At 37.5% G+C, this 17,605-nt stretch overlaps 1 protein-coding gene across 2 annotated transcripts in view; it reads left to right on the top strand.

Annotated features, from left to right (window-relative positions):
- Positions 1-1,899: 1,899 nt before the first annotated feature.
- LOC126249786 (dehydrodolichyl diphosphate synthase complex subunit nus1) overlaps positions 1,900-17,605 on the top strand; it is a 35,910-nt gene continuing 20,204 nt past the window's right edge. Inside the window, exon 1 of one of the 2 annotated variants that reach the window (XM_049951471.1) lies at positions 1,900-2,273. In XM_049951471.1, coding sequence (XP_049807428.1) covers positions 1,982-2,273 — 292 coding nt within the window. In that variant the 5' untranslated portion in view covers positions 1,900-1,981. The remainder of the gene's footprint in view (positions 2,274-17,605) is intronic. The other variant, XM_049951472.1, reaches the window with a different exon arrangement.

The raw sequence follows: 17,605 nt of genomic DNA, 5'->3' as shown, positions 1-17,605 counted from the left end.
CCACACATCGGCCGACTATTTGGGCAGAAGAGGCTACAGTGCTTTGGCGACATCTTCTGAGGCGGTGGATCCCTCCCTAACCGTGTTCTCTGTCCCCAACCTGTTGGGAGACGACCAAGGGGCTACAGAGGACGCGATGGAAGGATTGGGTACTGGCAATGCTCAAACAAGTGGAGCCAACAGCAGTAGAAGATGAGGATGGGGACCAACAGCGATGGACTGCCATCTCCAATAAATGACTCCAGCTCTGAGATCTCGACTGACTGGTGTTTTCTTCCTTTTTGTAGTGTGTACCTTTGCAAATTTTATAATGTACAGTTCGTTGTGTTCCTTTTATATTATGGTTTGTATCCTTTTTTACTCTGTTGTAGTCCTTAAAGGCCCATAAACGCAATAAATGATCATAGCTGTGTGTGTGTGTGTGTGTGTGTGTGTGTGTCTGTGTGTGTGTGAGTGAGTGTGTGTGTGCAAACCAACCGTGTAAGCCTATCCTACAACCTTGAAAGACTTGTGGATGAATAAATAAATAAACTTAATGTGTAAACATAAAAGGGGGCGTATAAACGTGATTTGTGAGTCCAAACACTGTATAAATCGCTGGTTTCTATTCGGAAAATAGCCCCCGAGTTTGATGTGGTAGCTATTAAACGAAAAATTAGTTATTCGAAATGCATAGAACAATGACCACAATAAGAGTCTAAAATCTTTGAAGAGCAGCATGTCTGTAGGTAATAATTAAATGTCAGCTGTTGGCTAGTTTGTCATAACAGACAGCAGTTCCTTCTTCGAGCGTACTTTGTTTTGTAAATGTGTAAATGTGATTTATCCCTGGATGAAATCTGTTTTTTGATCTAAGATTTGGGTTTAGTTTTTCTTATATTTAACTCTTGTCACTGCTCTAATGTCATTACCTGCACTTTAACATTCATTATCGCCCATATGATTTCAATTGACTCTATGATTAGCTGTGTAACTATGTAGAATTTGTGGTGTCCTGCGTGACCAGTAGGTCACGGTGCCACTCAGTAAGCCACAAGTTGTGGCGTCACAACTGCAGTGCGTTGTGTAATGCTTTGAAATGACGTGATGTGAGATGACGGGTAGTGTGAATTCACTTTTACTGTAACATGAGACAGCATGGTCACTATGTTTACGTGCGATGCATCCTCCGAAAGACGATAACTGAATTTCGGAAACCGTTTTTCGCTTTAGTGTTTACACGCTAAGATCTGAAGCGGATTTGCTAGCCCAGTTAAATATGGCGCCTGGAAAACAGCTGTTACAATTTATAATTTTGTCATCAGAATCGCTGTTTCTTTTCAATTAGACGAGGCGTAAACAGCTTCAGGCGAATGTTTCTACTTATCCTTCACTGTACAGAAACCTACCCCGTCCATATTAGCCCATAATTTTTAGAAACAAGAGGAAACCTGACAGCCCAAACACGTTTCAAAACCGGTTGCGTTTACATGGGAGCGAAAATCGAATGTGTGATTGGAAAACCAGCAAACAGAAACGGATTTCCAAGGTCTATTTTGAAGTATTTACGTGACCACCCAGAAGCGTTATCGGGAAATCGGTCTACGAAATTCGGTTTTGGGAGCTCCATATAGACGGAGTGGGTGTTAATGGGTTAAATTCGAGTTTTAGCAGACGACGTCACATATCCGCCACCAGTGTCAACGTCAAAACTATGTTCCCGGGCATCCTTGACGTTGTCTTCTGACTCTCCCAAATTCTGTTCCGTTGCCGGTTTGACTGAATGGAATACCTCCGTTAGAAATAATTTCTCTCGTGTATTGGCGCTCTGTTTCGTTAGGTGAAGTCCATTGTGAAATCGACCTCAACAATGCTCTTTGATATAAAGCGTCTCTGGTCACTGATTATTGTGATCTTTGACCCGGCTAAGACACGAGTGTGGGAAAGTGACGTGATAAGCGGTCGGCTTGTATTATGTTGTTAACACGAAGGTGTAATCGCTATGTTTTTCCGTCGTGGACTTTGGGTGTGTTGCCATGTCGTGTATTCCATTTTTATGGCAGTGGGAAACATTTGGACGCACGTGAATAAATTTGTGGAAAGACATCTATACGCTACAACATTAGAAAATGAAATGCTGTATGTTTCAAAATGTGCTGAACATTTTAATAAGACACCTCAACACATAGTGTTGCTTTTAGGAAATGAAACTATATCTTATAAAGACTTAGCGAATATTATATTATGGTGCGTTGCGGCGGGAATCTCGTTTGTTACTTTATACGACCATGATGGTACGTGTTATTGAACGATTATTATGATGGTTTGATAAGCTGTTTTTACGTCATCTTGTGTCGTGTAGTATCTGTAGTTTTGTTCGTCTTTGTTGACAACTAACACTTGTTTTGGATACAGTATAAAGCAAATACACTAAGTCATGGTCCAGAATTTTGGATACACCGTAATACTGCTTATGTAGTTACTCATTCTTCCTGAAACCCTAGTCACCTAGAATATCATTGAATTTTTCGAACGTGTAAAGTTAAAGTTCTTCACCATGTGTTTACAGTATCCAAATTGCTTATATTGCCATCTGTGCCGAAATGGGCGTGTGGTTTCAGTTTGTGCACGATACAGGATTAGGCGACGTTGCTTGTGGTCCACGTGTTGTTGCTGTGTAATTGAAAGTGTTTTAGACCAATCCAATACAGCAAGAACAAAACACACCCGTTATTTTGTGGTGACTCCATTCATTAGAAATTCTTTGGTGTTCATTAACTGATTTTACTGTCGTTTTTGTGTAACATATAAACGTTGTAGTTACGAATCACTGACAAACTTTCGATTTTTTTGAGAAATGGCAGTTCCAAAAATCTTGAATTTCCACACTTTGTACCAGTTTTTGCTCAGCTGATAGTCATGTAATTATCAAACTTCATTATGACTGGTTTTATAGGTAAACATGTATTCGTTTATCGTAACTGGTTGTGGGATCAAAATACATTCTTCGGGGCAAACCCAGACTATTAGAAGCCTTGTGGTAAGTTGGAATGGTATGCTGTACTTGTTCTTGAACTATATTTTATATAGTCAATGCTCCACCAGTTAACTGTGTCTGCATCCTTAAAAGGTAATGTTGACATGTAGTTGAAGAGAGTTGTTGTCGTAAGGATGTATGCGGGACTGATAAAAAGAACATTATTGTTAGCTGTGTAAGTTAAAGTGGTCATAAAACAAAAGAAACATTTACGGTGCCCAGAGATTTACTAATCATTTGTATTTTGGATGTGGTGTGCCTTCTTACAATAAGTGAATTTGTATATTCAGTTACACGAGAACTTGCACGAATTAAAAGCTGTGGTGTAACCTCACATTTTTTTCACATATACAAAGAACTTTTTGGAAGTTAATTGGTGATTGACAGAAGAAGGGGTTGAAGTTATATATTGAACACCCCTCCCCCTCAGAAATCTTGCTTGTGGTGACAGACTGATCTGTAGTGCAGGCCAAGGTTTGAGTTTGGTTGGAAGGTGACAGTTTGGTAGTGAGTTGGTGAAGCCAACATGTGTGAAAGCAGAAAATCTGGTTGTGGTGATAGACTGACCAATAGTGAAGCCTAATGTTTTTGTCTGTGCCATATTGAGAAATGCAAGTGGGTCCACCACTTCACTTTTAACTGAGGAAAGTGTGACTAACTGGAAATCCGATTTGGATATTTAGTCAAACACTTAGCCTGCAAAACTACAGCCAACAAATAGGCTTTATTGTGGAGCAAACTTACAAAGGAGGTGACTTTTCCATTTTTACTTAGCCTACTGAAAGTATTGAGGGTGATTAGTTATTTTTGTATCTTTATAGAGGTTGTAAGGTGCACACTTTGTTGTCCGAAGCAGCACATCAATTTTGCTAACTTTCATTGACTCAAGCATGTATGAAACTGTAACAGTAAACAATGAATAGTAGAGAAATATCTAAATGCTCCCTAACACTGTCCCCCTTACTGCCCTGTGCCCTCTCACTTCTTTCATCTACATCTTTATAGCCTGTACCTCTCTCTTCCCCTTACTGCAGTCCTTTCCAATCTCTTCACTACGTACACTCCCATTGACTTAACAGATTCATTACATTGTGTGTGGTGCACTTACATGATCAATGCCAAAATACTTTGTTGCCAGATTTATGTATTTTTACATTACCCCTAAAATGATTTTCATGGTAGGTCCTACATAAAGTGTAAGTTTTCCATTTGTTGACAAAGTTTCGTTTTTGAGAAGGAAATTTGATTCAGTCTATGCCATCATGGTGCCTGTTTAGTTCTCAAAGCTAAACTGTTAATGAAACGTTCTCTCTATGGTTTGGTTTGTCTCCTCTCATGTGCCCTTAAAATGAGTCATTGTGTTTTAATTTTGAACAGAGATGTCATCAAAACATTAAATATTTCTGTGTTAGTTTCAAATTTTGGTTGCATGTATAAATTATTACTACCTGACTTCAGTCTCCTTTTGCAGGAGGCATCTGGAGGTAGGTGAGGAATTATCCAAAGCACCACACTTTGACTGCGAACAAGTCAGGATGCCTTACCTTACGTCCAGATTTTCCAAGAGTACTAGATAGTACCAGATGAAACATCAGGCTGTAATAATGTATACCTGTGAGCATGGACTCAACACAACCACTAATGTAGAAATTAAGTTTGTTGGATTTTCTGTTGCCAGAGAATGCCTTTGTTGGGTTGGTTATTGGAAAAGCAGATTGTTTTCGACGTTTCATCTGCGCTATGTCCATTTGCAGTGTCTTGTTTTTATGCATTTTAACTTTCATGAAGTACATCGGTGTTCCATTGTTGATGAAGCATATGCTAGAGGTTCCAAAATCTTGGTAATCCAGCGAGCAGTTTCTTTGGCTATCAAAATTCCCCAGTGCTGTTTTGGAGCACGTAAAATGAGTTCTCAGAACCACTACTTCAGTTGATTTGAGTAGTTGTATGTAGGCACTTTGTTGTATTATAATGAGACATGGTTTTATGGTGGAAGTAGCACTAGCCCTATCATCATATTTACAAGAGTATAATAAAGCATGTACAAAACTCTCAGCTTTCAAGTCTGTTATGTCTGAATTAAGACTCAATGTTTCAGAGATATAGTCTTCATCAGGTCTGGAGCTGATGAAATAGAAGGTGAAAAACTCTGAAAGCTCCATTTCAACTTGGACATAATGCAGTTCAAGCACAGATAATTTTACACATCAATGCTGCTGTGAGAAACTGAAAGACCATATGCTATAGTGTGCATCTGAAAGATTTCAGTGGTACCTGTATTTTAACTTATCAGTTGAATTTTACTTCAGTTTTTGTAAAGCCTATACTTTTGAAGTATTTAATTCGGAAACATTTCTAGTTGAATTATGTTGCTATTCTTTGACAAGAGTACGAGATCTTCTGTGATGACAGTCATTGATAGAATGCTATTTCCACAATATTCACATTAAATTAAATCTGCCCATAGCTCGCGGTCGCGTTCTCGCTTCCCGAGCAAGGGGTCCTGGGTTCAAATACTGGTGGGGTCAGGGATTTTCACCTGCCTCGAGATAACTGGGTGTTTGTGTTGTTCTCATTATTCCATCATTATTCATGACAGGGGTGAGATTGGACTGAGCAAAGGTTGGGAATTTGTACGGGTGCTGATAATGGCGCAGTGGAGCACCCCACAGACCAATCATCATCATCATTAAATTTAATCTGTCGGTAAATGAGCAATGGCTGTTGCAACAGTAGCTAATTGGAATGGCAGCTGAAATTGGGTGCATGGCCACTAACTAGTGTGGTATCTGCTGATTCTATCAGTAGTACAGTTAAGTTAGACATAGCCTTCATGACAGTCTGAAAATAAAAGCAAACAATTTAAAGGATAAGCCATTGTCATGAGCAGTACGATCCTGTGGTTTCAGGGTTCAGAGCACCACATCTTCTTAGGATATGGAGACAGAAACAAATGAGTTTTAAGAGTTCAAGAAAGTAACTAAACAATATGATTCCAACATACTGAATTCGTGCAAATAGTTCTTACATTTTATCAGCACTCGTCAGAAATATTTTTGCCACACAGGCATTGTATAAGTCCAGCTTTGCTTATTGCATCAGAATACATAAGAACTTTGGAGCAAAATTAATCAACCATTTGTCCTCAGGTGGAGTTTAAAGGACTTACCACATTCATCACAAGTTGCCATATACACTGAGGTGAGAAAAGTCTTGGGATACTGCCTACTATCGTGTTGGACCTCCTTTTGCCTGGCGTAGTGCAGCACTTTGATGTGGCACGGACACAAGAAGTCATTGGGAGTCCTCTGCAGAAATATTGAGCCATACTGCCTCTATAGATGCCTATAATTGTGAAAACGTTGCCAGTGCAGGATTTTGTGTACGAACTGGGCTTCAAATAGGTGAACATAACCATTCCCAGTCAATGATAGATTCAGTTGGACCAGAGGACCCATTCCATTCCTTATAAACACAGCCCATAGCATTATGGAGACACAACCAGCGTGCAGAGTGCCTTGTTGACAACTTGGGTCCATGGCTTTGTGTGGTCTGCGCCACATTCGAACCCCACAATCAGCTCTTACCAACTGAAATCTCGACTCATCTGATCAGGTCGCAGTTTTCCAGTCATTTAGGGTCCAACTGATATTGTCATGAGCCCGGGAGGGGGGCTGCAGTGATTTTGTGGTGTTATCAAAAGCACTCATATCAGTTGTCTGCTGCCATAGCCCATTAATGCCAAATTTCGCTACATTGTTGTAAGAGTAGGTTTGTCGTACATCCCACATTGATTTCTGTGATTATTTCTTACAGTGTTACTTTTCTGTTAGCACTGAAAATTCGACACTAATACTGCTGCTTTCAGTCATTACGTGAAAGCCATTGGGCACTGCATTGTCCATGGTGAGAGATAATGTGTGAAATGTGGTATTCTCGACACACTCTGGACACTGTTGATTCTGGAATATTGAATCCCCTAATGATTTCTGAAGTGGAACGTCCCATGTGTCCAGCTCCAACTATCATTCCACATTCAAAGTCTGTTAATTCCCATTGTGAGGCCATAATCACATCAGAAGCCTTTTCACAGGAATCGCTCAAGTACAATGCATCTTGAAGCATTTGCAACAGAAATAGAATTTCATATCAACTCTCTCTTTCCTTTTCTTCTCTTCCTCTCCCCCCCCCCCCCGCCCCCCCCCTCACTGCCCCCCCCTCCCCAAAATCTCCCCCTCCCCTCCCTCCAAGCTCTTTCAGAAAAGACTTCCTAACATTTAAAGTTGTTAGATTTCATGCAACTTCCTTGCAAGATCCTTGCCATCAGTGACAGAAATACAGTGCCATTGGCACATATGAGAACTTTATTTCACCTTCCAAATTCATCCTCATTTTCCTTTACTGCATGGTCAGTGCACAGAGTGAATAACATCGTAGGTGGGTCACAATGATTCTGTGCACCCTTCTGAGGTACTGGTTACTTTTCAGATTCATCAACTCATACCTGCAGTCTGGTTTCTGTACCAGTTGTGGATAACCTTTTGCTCCCTTTATTTGCTCTTTGCTACAGTTAGAATTTCAAAGAATATAATCAATGTTGTCAAAAGCTTTTCTAAATCTACAAACATTAGAAATTGAGGTTCGCCTTTCATCATTCGAACTTCTAAGATAAGCCATAGGGACAGTATTGCCTTGTGCTTACCTACATTTCTGGAGGCCCCAAACTGATCTTCCTTAGCATAACTTCCGTCCCTCTTTCTATTATTCTACAAATAATTGGTGTCAATATGTTCCAACCATGTCTTATTAAATTGATAGTTTGATAACATTCATACCTGTCCTCGCCTACATTCTTTTGTATTCATATTGTTACATTATTCTTGAAATCTTAGTCTCATATATCATGCCTACTAGTGCATTCCAGGTGAAACCATTTTACTATGACTGGCTCTCCGAAAGATCTGAGTAATTCTGAGGAATGTTGTCCACTCCAGGTACCTTGATTGGACTTACGCCTTTTAATGTTCTTTCAAACACTTATTGTATCTTTCATTTTATCTTCATCTAGTTGCTCTTCACTTTCTTTAAAATTATATTAAAGTTCATTTTCCTTGTAGAGTCCCTCGGTATATTCCTTCCCCCTTTCAGCTTTTCCTCCTTGACTGATAGGGGTGCAAAATTTACTACATTTGAGTTGAAAAGGGCAGATAACAATCTGAAACTAGACTATCTTAGGATGTTGACAGTGCTCATGACATGAATGAAAATCACATCATGCTTATTAATAACATTGCATGAAAACTGATTTTCCCAAAAGTAACTTTGTTTAAACCTCGCCAACAAAAATTATGGATAACATGAGAAATAAAAGTATGTTGTGTGAAAAAATGGGAGCTATATGTGTATGCTGGTAACAGCTCTGCTGTTACTGTAATCTACTGCAAATCATACTGCAGAACATGGAAGAAAGTACTTGTGTTATTAAACATGCTGTAGGAAACTGTACCACTTAAAGGAGAAGGAGCAGATGACTGGAAGAGTAAGTGATACACTGTTAATACATGTGTGTAATGTGGCAAAGATCTTTAACAGACCCTTTATTTCTGGTCTATGGGGTTTTTGGTCACAATAAATGCTGCACTAGAATACACAAGAGCAGTTAAAATAAATAAATTATTCACACAACATCAGAAAAAGTTTTACCATAGAATCTGAAAATTCTGGTTATGATAGAAAACTGAAGTTAAGCCTGTGCATTAGAGAGGGGATAAAGAAAGACTGTCAAACTTCCATTCATTTCGCTTAAGCCAGGTTTCCCGAACCTTTTTAAAAAGGTAAAATTCAAGCATGTCTTCAACCATCTGTCTACAAACAACATATTGCCAGAATCACATTTTGACTTTGTAAATGAGTCTTGTATTGAGGCCGGCCGCGGTGGTCTAGCGGTTCAGGCGCTCAGTCCGGAACCACGCGACTACTACGGTCGCAGGTTCGAATCCTGCCTCGGGCATGGATGTGTGTGGTGTCCTTAGGTTAGTTAGGTTTAAGTAGTTCTAAGTTCTAGGGGACTGATGACCACAGATGTTAAGTCCCATAGTGCTCAGAGCCATTTGAACCTTGTATTGAGAAGGGATAGGTAACATTCCATCGGAATGTCTAAAATCATTGGGGGAAGTGGAAACAAAATGACTATTCATGTTGGCATGTAGCATGTATGTCTGGCTACATACCGTCTGACATTCGGTAAAATATCACCCACACAATTCTGAAGACTGCGAAAGGAGGCAAGTGTGAGAATTATCATGCAGTCAGTTTAACATCTCATGCATCCAAGTTGCTTACAAGAATAATATACAGGAGAATGAAAAAGAATATTGAGAAAGTGTTAGATGATGATCAGTTTGGCTTTAGGGAAGGGTAAAGGCGCCAGAGGGGCAATTTTGACATTGTGGTTGATAATGGAAGCAAGACTAAAGAAAAATCAAGACACTTTCACAGGATTTGTTGACCTGGAAAAAGCACTCAACAATGCAAAATGGTGCAAGATGTTTGAAATTCTGAGAAAAGTAGGGATAAACTATAGGGAGAGATGGGCAACGTACAATATGTACAAGAGCCAAGAGGTAATAGTATTAATGGACAACCAGGAACAAAGTGCTTGGGTTAAAAAGGATGTAGGACAAGAATATATTCTTTTGCCCCTACTGTTCAATTTATACATCGAAGAAGCAATGATGGAAATAAAAGAAATGTTCCGGAGTGGAATTAAAATTAAAGGCAAAAGGAGATCAATGATAAAATTGACTGGTGACAGTGCTATCCTGAGTGTAAGTTATGAAGAATTACATGATCTCCTGAATTGAATGAAGAGTCTAATGAGTACAGAATATAGATTGAGGGTAAATCAAAGAAACACAAAAGTAATGAGAAGTAGCAGAAATGAGAACAGTGAAAAACTTAACATAAGGATTGATGATCACATAGTAGATGAAGTTAAAGAATTCTGCTACCTAGGCAGCAAAATAACCAATGATGGATGGAGAAAGGACATCAAAAGCAGACTAGCACTGGCCAAAAGGGCATTCCTGGCCAACAGATGTCCACTGGTATCAAACATAGGCTGCCTTAATTTGAGGAAGAAATTTCTGAGAAGATACATTTGGAGACAGCATTGTATGGTAGTGAGACGTGGACTGTGGAAAAATGAGAACAGAAGAGAATTGAAGTATTTGAGATGTGCTGCTGCAGATGAATGTTGAAAATTAAGTGGATTGTTAAGGTGAGGAATGAGGAGGTTCTGCGCAGAATTGGAGGAAAAAGAATATGTGGAAAACAGTGACAAGAGTAAGGGGCAGGATGATAGGACATCTGTTAAGACATCAGGGAATGACTTCCATGGTACTAGAGGGAGCTGTAGAAGACAAAAGCTATAGAGGAATACAGAGTTTGGAATACATTGAACAAATAATTGAGGACGTAGTTGCAAGTGCTACTCTGAGGTGATGAGGCTGGCACAGGAGAAGAGTTCGTGGTGGGCCGCATCAAACCAGTCAGAAGACTGATGACTCAAGAATAAAAAAACAAAAAATGAGAATCTATTTACACAATCAGTCAGAATGTACCTGATCCCTAATACAATAAATTACATACTATCAATATAGCCTGTGATCTGTCAGAGATGTTTGGCTGCACAACATTCATTTAAATGTATTGGAGTATTATGGCATTACTGAAGATTCTGCTAAACAATTAGTCAACAGGAAAGTAATGGCGTTAACAGGAAAGAGTTTCGCGCAACAATGTTCATCCTCGTGCATCTGGGAACTAGTTACATACGATCTTAGGGTCAGTAGGTTTTGCTTCTCTATATTAGTGACTGTAAATCATTTAAAATTTCCATTTACTAAGTTTGTTTTGTTTTCATATGATATGTACATGATGATAAGTATCAAGTCAAATATAGTTCCAGGAAGAGTTGCTAATAAAATTCTCATGGGGATTAATAAAAAGTTTCTAGCTAATTCATTGCTGTTAAGCTTAGAAAGATAAAGGGTCACTGTACATAGTTCTCAACCTGCTATGTCCTCTATTATTTCCTGAGTTTATTCCAATCTCTGTCTTCCTCTACAATTTTTTGCATTCTACAGCTCCTTCTAGTACCATGGAAATCATTCCCTCATGTCTTAACAGGTGTCCTATCACCCTGTCTCTTCTCATTATCAGTGTTTTCCATATATTCCTTTCCGTTTCTGCACAGAACCTCCTCATTCCTTACTTTATCAGTTCACCTAATTTTCAACATTCGTCAGTAGCATATATATGTAAAGTGTGAGGACATGCAGGTAGACGAGGTTGACAGCATTAAATTCTTTGCATTACTGCTTCATAATAAATTCTGTTGAAAGGAGTACACTGCAGAGCAGTGGAAACACGTAACCAAATCACGAAGGATGCAAATTTTGCCAGATGTAAATTACTTTACTTACTTTCATTCCATAGGGTCACACAGTATTATAGTTTGTTGTATCACATCAACCCAAGATAAAGTATTCGAAGCCCAACAGCATGTGAAGTGAATTACTTGTGATTTAAACTGTTTGACAAACTGGATGTACCAATTATTGTTTTCATGATATTTATACTGTAATGAAATTTGTCAGAACCAGTAAATATCCTTTCAAACAAATAGCTTACATAATGGAAACAGTACTTGGACATCAAGACTTGAAATCACTCACTTTGCACCAGAAAGAAGACCCATTTCTCAGGAACACACATTTTCATTCACTAGCTGATTATAAGTAGTTCAGCACCTAATGAAATACAGTGTAAGTGGACTGTAGATGATTTATTGCTGGCTAATTATTAGTTCATTGAAGAATTTCTTCACAGAAATACTTTAGTTAATATATTATCAATAGAATCACATACCGTACTGTAAATTCTGTGTAATATGTGCCTGCATATCTTCAACAAATTTATACACTCTGTCAAAGCAAGTATTATTAACTTTTACCTGCTTGCCATAAGTTTTGTATTAACTGGTAAACAAAAATGTGAATTTCTGACTGATTCCATGTTCTTAGGTACAACTGCATGTATTATTTCTGAATAGTATAACTACTTATCAATTCATCTGTAAATATGTGCTAAGAAATTTTGTTTTTCCTGAGTAGTTGCATATCTTTTGTGAGAAAGAGTGTCAAATCTGAATGATCTCAATACCAGTCAGAAACAATATGCTCTGGCCCCACCAAGCTGAGAGAAATTAAATTTAATGCGAGGCTTGAATAGACTGTCTCAGTACAACTCCATTTTGTTCACATTGCCAGTTAGGAGACCATTCCATCGTCATTGCTCTACACCTCCTTGCACATCAACTAAAAATTATGAAACGCAGATATCCACCTTCTCTATAATCAGTGAATGAAAATAAATTTTATTGAAGGATTGTGCTGTTGCAAGATTTTATTTCAGGTCTATTAGTGAGTTTAAGTTCCTTCATGTGAGTAGTATCGTACAGTATAAGCAAATTAAAGATCATTCTGTTAGACAATTTGCACCCCATTGAATAGCATGTATGCAGGGACCCATAAAATGTTTGCCTTATGTTACAGTTAATATTAGCCCTGCAATATTATAATAATTTTTAAATTTAATCCTGTCTGTTCTGTTACCTATAAATAAAATTTGCATCTTCGGCTTCTTTTGACATCCATTAGGATGTGGGCTATGTGGAGTCATGTAATGTAAATGTGCTGGCTTTTTGCTTTGAGTGACGTCTTGAAAGGAAGATCTTAATTACAAACTTCCAAAATTAAAATTTGTTTATGTATACTCAAAAATTACTGGAGACTCATTTTCACCCACCCCTCATTTTACCCCCCATTCAACTTCTGCAACACATTGAAAAATGGATGATAAACAGTTTAGACAAGAAGAGAATAGAGGTTTATAAAGTGTGGTGCTGCAGGAGAAGGGTGAAGATTAAATAGGTAGACTGTGTAACTAATGAGGTGGTACTGAATAGAATTGAGGAGAAAAACAATTTGTGGCAAAACTTGACTAAAAGAAGGCATCAGTTGATATCATGCATCTGCCGGTGGATGTCCACCCTATGCAGGCAGGTCTCTCACTTTTTGATTCATGTAGACGTATGTTTTCCAAACTTAATTGAAACACTTCTGCTAAGCTTGCATGGCTAACACCTTTCAAGGAGTAGACGTGCCACAGAATGACCACGGCCTTAGTACTGGTTTTAGAACAGTTTTCTGTGTACAGCTGAGTGTCCACTTCAACAATTATTCCTGGCAAGCTAAATCTGTGTGCCATATCTGCACATATGTGACATTTTGCTGTCTTACACCCACTCTCACTTTCTTGTAATAATCTGGACAGATAGCAGAACTATTAAACAACATCTTCAAGCACCACACTTATTTAATTCCATACTCTGTATGTAGCTGCTCAGGTGCATATGGAAGTGCTTGTGCTATATGGAAGCTCACTAAATCATAAGCTCTCTTCGTGTTTTTGAATGCCATTACTGGGACCCCCTGTTCTACTTTTCTTCTGTTAATAGTCAAGCAGCCGTTGTCTTTCATTTCTAAAAATTGTAATGTTAATACTGATTCTTTCTGAAACATATGTAGTATCTGTATTGCATGGCATAATTTTGAAATGGTGTTAATGTCAACATTGTACTTGAATTTTGGGAATACAAGACAATGATGCTATCTTTTCAATTATTACTTTTTAGCCTTCTCAAGGACTAATATTACTTCTGTTGCCTCATTGATCTTCAATACTTTGATTTTGATTTTCACTGTTGTTTTGTTAGTACATCATCTTATCTCTAGTCCATGTAATTTTTTCAGAATCTACGACTGATTGTGTGTCGAGGTTCTAAATTGTAATGACATGATAGTTTAATATTTTACTTGTATTTTCTGTTCACGAGTTGACAAACATCAGCGGAAGTAAAATGCATACCTTGCTGTTATAATTAAAGTTTACTGTGATTTGCCTATGTTACTTCAGATTGTACACACAATCTGCATAGATGAATTAGAGTCTTCAAACCCAGCTGACATAATCTGCCTCTCTGAACATCATGTGACCACTGGTATAGAACTTTTAAGTGTTACAGGGTTTAGGTTAGCATCTCACTTTTGTAGATCAGAAATGGAGAAAGGAGGAATTGCCACATTCATCAGGAACTGTCATAAATTTAAGAACATAGACATTCATAAATTTTGCCTAGAACAGCATATGGAAGCATGTGCAACAGAATTAGAATTTCACAAAAAATCCTTCATAGTATTAAGTGTATATCGAGCACCTGCAGGTAACTTTAATCTGTTTGTCAACCACCTTGAAGCTGTACTGGCCCATTTAACAACCAAAAACAAAGAAATAGTGGTTGCTGTTGATTTCAATGTAGATTTCCTTAAAGAATCTCCCAATAAGAACTTATTTGAGTTAGTAACACTATCATTCAACTTAATTCCCACTGTAAAGTACCCCACTAGGATAGCCACTTGCTCACAAACAGCCATTGATAATATCTTTATAGAAAAGTCCAATGAACAAAATTATATTTCAAAACCAATAGTCAATGGCCTCTCAGACCATGACATGCAGTTCCTTCTGTTAAATGTTAATACTGAACAGGATATAAAATCTGTTAAATCTGAGCTCAAGAGGGTAATCAGTAAGCCAAAAATTATTTTAGGACACTCCTCAGAGACATTCACTGGACTGATGTTTACAGTGCTCATTGCATGAATGACAAATATAACATTTTTGCTAATAAAGTGCTTACCATATTCGAACAATGCTTTCCCCCAAAACTTACCAAGGTTAGAGCAAAGTCTACAAAGAAGCCATGGATTACTCAAGGAATAGGGGTATCTTGTAAAACAAAAAGAAAACTGTATCTGTCAATCCGAAACATTTCCAATGTTGATGCTATAGCACATTATAAGAAATACTGCAAAATATTAAAGACTGTAATACGGATGTCAGAGCAAAAATATTACAAGGAAAAGATAGTCATATCAGATAACAAAATAAAGACAATATGGGATATAGTGAAGGAGGAGACCGGTAGAACCAGACATGAAGAGGAACAAATACCATTAAGAGTAAATGATACATTGGTGACAGATGTGTATAGTGTTGCAGAACTTTTTAACAAACATTTTATAACTGTTACTGAAAAGATGGGGTTGTCAGGTTCGGTAGATGCTGCTATGGATTACCTTAGACCAGACATTTCAAGTAACTTCCATAATATGAATTTGACCCTCACTACCGCAACAGAAATAATGTCCATCATAAAATCTTTAAAATCAAAAACATCTAGTGGGTATGATGAAATATCAACAAAGTTAATTAAAGAATGTGATTCTGAGCTAAGTAACATATTAAGCTATCTGTGTAACCAGTCGATTATTAGTGGAATATTTCCTGAATGGCTGAAATATGCTGAAGTGAAGCCACTGTTTAAGAAGGGAGATAAAGAAATAGCATCAAATTTCCGTCCAATTTCACTGTTGCCAGCATTCTCAAAAATTTTCGAAAAAGTAATGTACAGTCGTCTTTATAACCATCTTATCTCAAATAACATACTGTCAAAGTCACAGTTTGGATTTCTAAAAGGTTCTGAGATTGAGAAGGCTATCTACACTTACAGTGAAAATGTGCATAATTCATTAGACAAAAAATTGCAGGCAACTGGTATATTTTGTGATCTGTCAAAGGCATTTGACTGTGTAAATCACAATATCCTTTTAAGTAAACTAGAATATTATAGTGTAACAGGAAATGCTGCAAAATGGTTCAAATCTTATATCTCTGGCAGGAAACAAAGGGTGTTATTAGGAAAGAGACATGTATCAAGCTATCAGGCATCATCCAACTGGGAACTAATTACATGTGGGGTCCCACAAGGTTCCAATTTGGGGCCCTTACTTTTCCTTGTGTATATCAATGACCTTTCATCAGTAACATTACCAGATGCCAAGTTTGTTTTGTTTGCCGATTATACAAACATTGCAATAAATAGCAAATCAAGTGTAGTCTTAGAAAGATCAGCCAATAAAATATTTGTGGACATTAATCATTGGTTCCTAGCCAATTCTTTGTCACTAAACTTTGAAAAAACACACTACATGCAGTTCAGAACTTGAAAGGGGTGTCCCAAGAGTATATGTGTAACATACGATAACAAGAAGATAGAAGAAGTGGACAGTGTTAAATTCTTGGGATTACAGCTTGATAATAAATTCAACTGGGAGGAGCACACCACAGAACTGCTGAAGCGTCTTAACAAATCTCTGTTTGCAATGCGAATTTTGTCAGACATAGGGGATATAAAAATGAAAAAGCTGGCATACTATGCTTACTTTCATTCCATAATGTCATATGGGATTATTTTTTGGGGTAATTCATCAAGCCAAGCTAAAGTTTTCCGGGCACAAACACGTACAGTAAGAGTTATATGTGGTGTGAACTCAAGAACCTCCTGCAGAAGCCTGTTTAGGGAACTAGGGATACTAACTACGGCTTCCCAATATATTTATTCCTTAATGAAATTTGTCATTAAAAATATATCACTTTATCAAACCAACAGCTCAATTCATGGAATCAATACTAGAAATAAGAATAATCTTCACAAGGATTTAAAGTCACTTAGTCTTGTACAAAAAGGTGTGCATTATTCAGGAACACACATTTTCAATAACTTGCCAGCAGCCATAAAAAGCTTTACAACCAATGAAATTCAGTTTAAGAGAAGCCTAAAGGATTTATTGGTGGCCAACTCCTTCTACTCCATTGATGAATTTCTTAGTAAAACCAACTGATTTGTATATAAGTACAACATAACTTCTGCACAATTTCAGTGCAGTAATGTGTTTATTGTAAATAAGTATTACAGTAGTTGTATTACCTTATAAATAAATAAAAAACTTTTTTATTTTAAATTCAGTGCATTAGTATTTGTAAAATGACTCTTAGTGTTCATTAAAAAATGACGATCATTCCACTTGGGACCTGTGGAATGGTACATTAGCTTATTTGTTTTAGTTGTAAATATTTGCCATGTATTGTTGTTTCTCTGACATGTTCCACATCCTGGAGGACCTCCTCACTACGGATCAATTGGAATGAAAGTAAATCTAATCTAATCTAAACAAATCTTTCATAAAGACCTTGTGTGTGCTTGAACTAGTGATACATTTTTTGAGCTGTTAAAATGTTACCATTCTTAAAAATGTTAGGTCGTTAAGGTGTATTCAAATATTGTTGTATCTTTCCAACATGTCTCACGCCATGCACTACTTCCTAATATATAATTGAGATCTTGCTTGTTCTTTTCACATAAACATTGATTTTGAGCTACAGTTCCTTGCCCACGACAATGTTGTTTTCTTCTTCTTTTTCTCTTAAAGGTATGCCACTTGTTGACTACCATGTCCACCTACTCTTGTAACCAGGAGGCTGAGATTGCCTGACAAGCAGATTTGTTGTGATTCAGTTGAATATCTTTACCATTTTGCAAATATTAGAATTATGTACTATACA

The sequence above is a fragment of the Schistocerca nitens genome, chromosome 3, assembly GCF_023898315.1.
Source record: "Schistocerca nitens isolate TAMUIC-IGC-003100 chromosome 3, iqSchNite1.1, whole genome shotgun sequence".
NCBI classification, from domain to species: domain Eukaryota; kingdom Metazoa; phylum Arthropoda; class Insecta; order Orthoptera; family Acrididae; genus Schistocerca; species Schistocerca nitens.
The sequence above is the reverse complement of the archived record's forward strand: the minus strand, read 5'-3'. Positions and strand labels throughout refer to the sequence as shown.